The 9,160-nt window shown below is 39.2% G+C and overlaps 1 protein-coding gene across 1 annotated transcript; it reads right to left on the reverse strand.

The window, feature by feature from the left end:
• Nucleotides 1-150: 150 nt before the first annotated feature.
• On the reverse strand, nt 151-9,112 carry ddx56 (DEAD (Asp-Glu-Ala-Asp) box helicase 56). Its single transcript, XM_008423223.3, has 14 exons — nt 8,955-9,112; nt 7,583-7,744; nt 7,295-7,449; nt 5,774-5,944; nt 4,955-5,045; nt 4,438-4,679; nt 4,214-4,348; nt 3,053-3,166; nt 2,875-2,969; nt 2,681-2,754; nt 2,513-2,602; nt 2,333-2,438; nt 996-1,096; nt 151-486 (listed from the first exon to the last, which is right to left on the reverse strand). Exons 1-14 carry the CDS (start codon nt 9,009-9,011, stop codon nt 403-405), a joined length of 1,677 nt encoding a protein of 558 aa, XP_008421445.1. The 5' UTR covers nt 9,012-9,112; the 3' UTR covers nt 151-402.
• Between the last annotated feature and the right edge of the window lie 48 nt (nt 9,113-9,160).

The following is a 9,160-nucleotide window of genomic DNA, read 5'->3' on the forward strand; positions in this document are numbered from 1 at the left end:
TTTGTTTGCATTTCCAGTTCAGTGTTCCAGCTGTATGAGAGATTTTAGTAAACACTGCTGCTCGAATGGTAATGACATGGGAGCTTTCTACCATATTCCCAGCTGGATCCAAGATATTTCAAGCTCTCAATTGTTACAAAAACAGCCAAAACGGGTGTGAAGAAATTTTACTTTTAAAACATTTTCAAATTATTTAGAAAACAGTGTTTTTCACGTGATAACTGGACTAACGATGAGTTTGTCAGGATCCAGAATCCCATGTTCTGTTTAAAGCAGTATGTCAATATGCAGAGTCCATTCTGTCTTCAGTGAGTTCATGATCACACACCATCCTCATAATGACAGTCTCTGAACAGGTGAAATACACAGAACTGATCTCCCCCCTCATCTGGGCTCCAGCAGCTATGATTTGCCTCCTCTGGCTTTTTTGTTTCCTGTTCGTTTGTACTGGAAACTCTTCAGCGGATTCCTCCCCCGGACGTTCTTCTGCAAAGAACAAAACGACTCATTTCAGTTTATCGTGATCCGAATAAAATCTGATTACATTATTCGGGAAACAAAAAAAAACAAGAGAACTTCAGTAGAGAAAAACATACCAACATATATTGAAACGAACTAAATGTACACATTCAGCTGAAACCAGACAATTCAAATTTTACTGCAATTTAGGATGTTTTGTAAAAAGAAATTATGAATTACTGCAAGTTATATGATGCCCTTTAATCATGACGGCTCCCAGAGCGATGTTTTAAAATAAACTAATTATGTTTCTTCAGAAAAATGCATCAAATACAAACTGAATGAAGAGTTAAAAAACCTATTAATTTAATCTAAACCTACTTTTATCTGTAACTCCATATTAGTTAATAATTTGGAAATGGAAGGCAGCTTACCAATGTAATACACCAAGATTAAAACTTTCCAGGATTGTTTGATCTGCTCTTCATAAACAAGACAAGTATTATTCTGCTCTGGTGTTCTGGTCTGCAACCAACCTTGAAGCTGCTTTTCACAACTCCTGCTGGGGCTGGTTTTATCCTCCTCTTCCTCCTCCTGCTTGACAGTGGATTCACTACGCCACGCAGAGTCTCAGGAACTGCAGCATAAGAGAGAAACTGATGCGTTAGCTTTGACGGACGCCGTCAGCCTGACGGAGCGCAGCCTGACGGAGCGCAGCCTGACGGAGCGCAGCCTGAGCTTCTGATTCTGTGAGGTCAAAATCTGTCCAGTTGGGGTTCATGTTGTTAGGACATAATGAACAACATCTGGTCCTTATAAGGTTCCAAAATTAATTAAATCAAACATAAGGAGAACAAAACCTCACAACTGACTCCACCATGTTATTTATAAATATATATTTATATAAAAATTGAAAGAGCACAATGTGAAAAACTAAGTGCAACCCATAATTCAAGATCTTGTAGAACCGACTTTAGTCTATCGCATTAGCTGCGTTTTCAATCATTACATAATTGTGTAATTTGACAAACTGAAAATAAATTGACTTAACTGAAACATGGCAATTTCAAAAGTAACTCACTTGATAAAACGTTTTGGTGCTAGGATGAGGTGTTTCTTTTGTTTTTTATTTTAGCCATATCAAAATGTATTTCTTTCGCAAAACTGCAATGGAAGCATATTTTTCGAATCACATTATCAACAACCACATGTTGCCACTGGTGCAACTCACAAAGAAGATGACAGGAAGTAGTTGCAGGATCATGGCACAGCATGATTTTAATGACTTGTCACATGAACAAACTTATTGATGTGTGATTTAAAATTGTGTTCATTTAATGTAAACACTGCAAATGTGAAACTGCGTTTTTTCGACATTAGCAGAATATTAGTGTTTTGTCCTAATTTATTCTTGAATTGCAGTCAGGCTCCACTTTAAACACCCCTGGTTTAGAATAGTGACCATCGGACCAGTAACAAGGAGTACACCTGTCACAAGCAATTAATCAAATAATACATTAAAATGAGCCAAATTATTTTCATTCTGGTGATTAATAATTTCTGAAAGGAAATTTTGTCAACAGAAACATCATGATCCATTTTATTTATGGTTTTGGTTGTGTGTGGTTTTTATTTCCGTTTCATTTATTGTTGTTGGTTGATATTTAAAATGTCTTTCCAGAGTTCTTTACAAAATTAAAGGTTATTGATTTTGAGAAGTTGAATTTGCATTATTATGCCATTATCATGATATTACTTAAAAGCGTTCTTGAAACAACATTATTATTTATCGTAATAATTATTGTAACAATTTATTGTGCAGTAAAATGTGTAATGAGTCCCATCAGTGCAGCTCTGTGTCTGTTGTACGTACTCAGATAGTCGGGAATGTTTTTCATGTGAGGCTTGATGACGGCAGGATGAAGGTCTTTGTCGTGTCTGAGCAGCTGCAGATCTCTGGGGTTGTCTTCAAAGTATGTCTGCGTGAGAGAGAGGAGTCGTTGGTTCCTACATTATCTGAACGTGGCCTCCGTCCCTCCGGACCGTCCCTCACCTTGAGCTTCTCCGAGTTGAGCAGCTCCTGTTTGATCTCCTTCAGTCTGGCCTCCTTCACGGCCTGCTTCGTCACGGCCCGCATGGCGTCCTGTCAAACGAACCGCGTCTGTGAGCTCAAGAGACGACAGATCGTTCTGCAATCTGACGACAAGCAACGAGGACTCACCCTGCACCTGTACCGGAAGCCTTCGATCTCCTCCATCTTAAACTCGTAAGGTTTGAGCGCCGCCTCGGCTTTATCTGAAAAGCACGCAGGCACGCTCCGGTTAGCACCAAATAAAAACTAAAGAATGCTTTTGCAAACATGTTAGCATCTGCAAGATTTTGACTTGGACATAAACACATTTAAGACAGAGTCACCTCCACCGAGGGCCTCCTCCACCTCTGCCAAGGCATCGAGTTCGGTGTGAGAGATGAACGACAGGGCGGTGCCTGGGTTGTCGGCTCTCGCTGTTCTGTGATCAGAGAGCGAAGGAAATGTCTGAAACGGCACAAAGGACGGAATACACAACCTGAAAACTGTCTGGACGGTACCGACCTTCCGACTCGATGGATGTACGAATCAACAGACGTTGGGAAATCAAAGTTGATGACATTGGAAACGTTTTGGAAATCCACGCCCCTGGAGACGCCGTATTCCTTATCTTTAGCCCTGAAGATGCCCAATCACAAAGAAACTGTCAACAACAGATGAATTTTTTAAAGTTTTCAGGAATCCATACCACTGATCACTTCTTTCATCATTCACATGGCTTCTGCAGGATTCACCAACTCAAAATTAAGACTTTTTAAGACCTTTATGAAGGAAATGTACAAAAGGAAATCAGATATCTTATATATACACATTTTGTTTGGTTTTGTTTTTTAAGATGACTGCCATTCCACCAACTGGTTTGCACTTACCCATGAAAGACCCAAAAAAGCTAGTTAGCTAGCAAATGTATATTAGCAGCTAGTTAGCTGTAGCCTGAAACCACTCGAGTCTCAGAATAATGAAGATGTCTGTGTGCAATTCAAACTGTTGATGAAAAAAATAAAATAAAATAAAATACAAGACTAGATAGTCCTAAAATGTAAGATCTATGAGTAATGTGTTTCAGGCTGGCTTACAATTTCTTCAATGAATTTCAGACATTTTAAGGTCTTGTTTTTAGACTTTCAAAGGGACAATAATTTGTGTTTTCCAGACACAAAGTGTAATTTTATAGCACATTCAAGTAACTATGTAAACTTCAATTGTTTAAGAAAAATCTATCAAATATGGCTTAAAAGAAATGTGACTATGTAATTTAATGCCTTGAAATTGGGCCTCTGTCGCTTTAAAAACTCCTGCTTTCTGAAACTCCGCCTTCAGAAAGTCCTCACAACAAGGCTCCTCTATTATCCCTTAACTACATTTTTACCAAAGTTGCTCTGAGAAGTAGCTGCTATTATGAGCTCAGCTGATGTGCAGTTCCACCAGCTGTTTGCCGATTGCTGCTGGCTAATCTGAAGGAGCTGAGCGGAGCGGAGTGGAGTGGAGAGCTGCTTTGTGAGGCAGAAACTCGAAAGCTTGGAACCTGCAGCTCTGAAGAGGCAGAGGTCAGTATGATTTTAAATAATATTGCCCCTTTAAGACTTTTTAAGGATGCACAGACGGCCTGATACAGCCGACAACATGGATTCTATGTTTTCTCTAATCTCTTGTGGCGATACTCACTGTGCTGCTTTTGCTTTGCTATTTTTCTTCGTCTTCTTCCCTGAAGACGACGCGGCAGGTTCAACCAAGCTCTGCTCATCTGTGGCGATGATGATGTCATAGAACCCCTGGTTAAACTGGCTGATGATGTGGCACCTGCAGAGGAGCACAAACAGATCTTTATTAAATGTTCTACAGGAATCTTTCATCCCATCTTCAAAAAGGAATCAGCATCAGCGGCCCACCTGGACTGGACGGGCAGCTCCGAGTTCAAGACGCACGCTGGGATGGCGAACTGTTCCAGAAACAGTTTGAGTCTGTAGCTTCGGTCCACTGCTGCCACAAACAGCAGCGTTTTCCCCTGGACCAGCTGCAGCTTCAGCAGCGTGTAGATGAGCAGGAACTTGTCCTCCTCCTCACATTTGATGGTGTACTGCTGCAGCTGGCTGCTGTCAGGCAGCTGAGAGCCCTGGAGCTTCAAGGTCACCTGAAGAGACACAAGAACCTTTGAATTTGGGTAAACATTACACATTATGCTTCCACGTGCAGCATGAAACGGAACACTGCAGGTTTCAGCGCATATTCCTGCAAGAATAGACATTTTTTTGAGTTTACATTTTTCGTTCGTATAATTTTTGCAGGAAGAAAACATTTGACAGATTCATTTGATGGAGAATGTTGCCAAGATTTCAGGATGTGAAATATATAATAATAATAATAATAATAATAATAATAATAATAATAATAATAATAAGAGATTACCGGGTTGTGCAGCAGCAGCTCCTTTAAGGCCTGAACATCCTCGTTGAAAGTAGCCGACATGAGAAACGACTGATAGATCTTCGGCAAATGGCTACAAAAACATGGAGAAAACACATGAAAAACATGGTTTTGGTTTCATTTAAGGTCACACAAACACACAGCTTCAGTAAGCAGTTCCTCCAGATTTCTGTGATTTTGCAATTGCAGAAATTCGCACAAAATCAACAGATTCTCACATTAATTGTGTAAATATTTGCCTCCTTTTAAGTGCCTGACCTAATTCAACAGAGGTCCAGGCAATTGGTACTTTGAGTCTCAAAGCTACAAATTTGGAAAACTGTCCCTCCAGTTTTTTATGATTTCATGATAAAGGAAACTTGTACAATAGGATCAAATCCCCACATTTGTTCGCACTGATGCATAACTGTGCATTTCTTGCATATTTTCTGCAAAATTTACAAGTAACACTACATTCACAAGTAAAAACTACATTTGTGTAATTTTTATAACCAGGTCAATTTTGAAACTGAGAACTGTTTTTCCTCATCAACTAAATTTCAACTAAATTTTCAACTGAAATTTAAATTAGAAATAATCCACAGAATCATACATTCATGTTTTCAAAGAAGCTAGAAAATAAACAGAAGCTTTCAGGCTACAACCAAAAACTTTAATGCTACAGTGTGTAATTGTCAAGTAACAGGAAAATGAAGCCTTCTGTTGAATCTTCTACTCTGACTATAAGTCTGGAAGGTGTGGCAGGTATTAGTATTCACTATATACATCGTCCTTAATGTATAGTGTACTTCTTGTTCTCACCACAGCAGGTTCTTCAGGTCAGACTCGAAGCCGAAGGAGAAGACCAAGTCGGCCTCGTCTACAACCAGCATCTCCAGGGAAGAGTGGAGCGCCAGGTTCTGGGCGTTGAGGTGGGCGAGAACGCGGGACGGTGTCCCCACCACCACATCGGGCTTCTCCATTAAAATGGGTCTGTTCAGAAACAGGATCACACACCCACTGTTAACAGAGGAAAACGTTTGGAGCATCTATCATGTAATAATGCATTTTTCATTCCCTCTGAGATTTACACGATTATTTTTGGGGATTTTTTGCCATCAACATGATTTTGTGGCGTTACTTTAGAAATTTTCACAAGGGATTTGGCGATATTTTTTCTTTATTATACTCCTTCAAAGATCTACATATAGAAGGAAAAAAGGTGAGTATAAAATAAGAAAATGAATTGGTCATAAATATTTTTATTCTTCAACGAACTTAAATAGTTCAATCGTTTTGTTATTATCAATCACAGGCTAAAACATGGTAAGTTATAGCCTGTGATTCTGCCACTCCTTCGGCTGTGGCAGAAGGAGTAAAACATACTGCCACCTGCAGGTGGGAGTTAACCACTTTAACAACATGTTTTTTTTTTAACATTTTTACAGAAAATTTGCTATAAATTCACAATTATGCATTAGCACAGAGAAATCCTGTGATTTGTCTGGAGGCACTGATTTTTATAACACTGATTTTAACATACCGATGCACAGACATGTTCTACAGTATCAAACATATGGAACAAAAGTCACATGTTCCAAATACTTTTTTTAAAAAGTACCAATCTGTTTCCCAGACTTCATAAAACACAGAGAGAGCCCTTCGCAATCTGGCATTAAAAGGTTGGAGTACATAACTCACATTCTGAAATAAGCTGGACCCAATAATAAACAAATAAATAAAAACTTTAGTGAAAATGAAGCAGGTCATGTTCAAATATTGAATTGAGCTCTGAACATAACAGGGAAATATTTAGTTTAGGTGTGCAAGCTGATATTAGAACTAGCTCAGGTAAAAAGGTAAACTTGAACACCAACCACAGCGGACGACTGGAAAAATATAATACAAATAAAATAAAAAGTTGCATAAACTGACTAACATCTCACTCTCTGCATCTCATCTCTCTCACATCATGCAGCTTCACCTCAAATCAAATTCCTATTCATATACAGGAATAAGACAAATTCAAAGTCAATGACCTGCATTCCAATTTGGTCCTAGTTATCAAATATTGCAGCCAAATTCAGCTTATTATTCCAGCTGGTAACATTTTTCTATCATTGGAAACCCAGAGTCGCTAACTACCCAGCAATTCCTTCTCCTGAACAAGCCTGTAGCAACAGACCAAAGTCTAAAGCAGAGAATCTCTAAATGGATCAACAAAATCAACCATTAGATTAGCTTGTCAAGCCAGAAGCAGCCTGCAACTCTGAGTTTAAGACAACCTAAAATGGTGGCATTTAGCAGAGGAAACGAAGGACGTTCCAAAACCAAAGGTCCCACCTCTGAGTTGACACGTCGGCCTTGCCGGAGATGTCTGCCACCCGGACATCTCTAGAACAGGAAGACGTCAACTGTCTCATCATGGTCTGAACCTGCTGACCGAGCTCTTTGGTCGGCACCAGGATGAGAGCTCTCACGTCCTGCTCACGAACGCTCTGAAGATGAAAAACACACAGGGAAATAACCACGGAAACGTCTCGAAGCAGGAAATGCTGATAATTAGTGTTTCATAAAGCGTCATAAAACAGAGTTACATTAAACAATGTGTGAGACGGGATTCCTACCCACCTGTTTGGAGGCCAGGATGCGCTGAATGATGGGTATAGCGTAGGCTGCAGTCTTTCCAGATCCGGTCCGCGCTCGAGCCAGAAGGTCCTTCCCATCCAGAGCCAGAGGAATGGCCTTCTCTTGGATCAGGGTGGGCTGAGACCAACCTAGATCCGCCACCGCCTGAGCCACCAAGAGCAGGAAGTGAGTGCCACTGAGCACACCATGACATGACATGACATGACATGAATAGGTTACCATGCCACTAATTTTACTTCATATTGGAACTCCTGGGCTGTGTTCAAAGGAGATAAACATTATGATGTTTATTTTGTCATGTTGAATAAATAGCGATGTATAATGATCATAAAACTAGCAATTATTTTAGCACCTAATTTATAGATCATTTTGACAATTAAGAGCAAAAAAATAAGCACATATGGCAGATTTTTCTTTTAAGGCTTTTCATGCAATATTAGAACTATAATAGATGCAAATAAACTATTCAATTCTTTAAAAAATAATAATAATAAAAAATGGATTTCCTAAAATGTTTTTTTAATCATCTTCAATGAAAAATGGTTATATTTTTTGTGCAATTTTGGTTTAACTACTTTTCTGAATGTGCTTTTTTTTCAGCAATTGGCCTGGAATTGGCTCTTTGTACTCCAGTTAATGATTATTTGATTACTTTAGTAGAAAATTATTTCAACGATTGATTCATCACGATTAATCGTTCCAGCTCTAGACGATTTGCACTAATAAACTGAGCTTAAACGTTAAATCAAGCAAATATATAATCAGCAAAAAAAACTTGATTGATCTGTTTCTGTTCTGATTTTTCTTTGTCACACATTGTTTCACGTCATCAAACCCTTTTTAATATTAGACAAAGATAACTAGAGTAAACAAAACACAAAAACCAAGAGTTGGTTGTGCCATACTTGGTGGCAACAACTCCAATCCAGGATTTCTAATAATCAGAGCAATCAGTCTGACAGGCGGAAGAAAGAAAAACTCAAACACAGAGGTCATATGTAAGGAGACAATAACTATTACACACACTAACATAGCGGCCAAACAAAACAAACCATCACTTATGTTTTTCATTTTATTTCATTCGAAAGTTTAGTGTGTTTGTCACTCCTTTAGGGTGGTTCAGAAATTAAAAAAAGAAATTAACAAATGCATTAATATTCAGTTTAGATGTCATTTCCCACGGCACGTATGTTTTAGCCTGACAACACGAGACACTAGCAGAGCAGAGAGAAACCTCTCCTCCATTTCTATCGAGTTTTTAGCCGCATTCTCGATTCTTAACACTTCAGCTAAAGACAAAGTTTCACGAACAACTAACATTTACTTTCTTAACGCCTTGTGGGGTATTTTTTACCTTTAACAGACGGTCGTCTAATCCCATTTCATGAAACCGCAGCCTTTCAGCAGCCATCACTGCTCCGCACTACGCTCACACGTGTGTCGAGGAGATTTGACGTCATGCTGCCTTCACGGTCTTCGGGAAAAGACCAAATACATAGCTGTCAGCGCAGGCATGCGTTTCTGGGCATAACCCCCTTCCCTCTGGAGACATCTGATCTC

Source organism: Poecilia reticulata, chromosome 12, assembly GCF_904066995.2.
Source record: "Poecilia reticulata chromosome 12, P_reticulata-male-v2, whole genome shotgun sequence".
Taxonomy (NCBI): domain Eukaryota; kingdom Metazoa; phylum Chordata; class Actinopteri; order Cyprinodontiformes; family Poeciliidae; genus Poecilia; species Poecilia reticulata.

Coding starts and splice junctions, on each gene's coding strand:
- ddx56 (XM_008423223.3), bottom strand. CDS start 9,011: ATGGCTGCTGAAAGGCTGCGGTTTCATGAAATGGGATTAGACGACCGT. Junction 5,046..5,773: donor GACCTGAAGAACCTGCTGTG/GTGAGAACAAGA, acceptor ATGTTTTTGTAG/CCATTTGCCGAAGATCTATC. Junction 2,970..3,052: donor TACATCCATCGAGTCGGAAG/GTCGGTACCGTC, acceptor CTCTGATCACAG/AACAGCGAGAGCCGACAACC.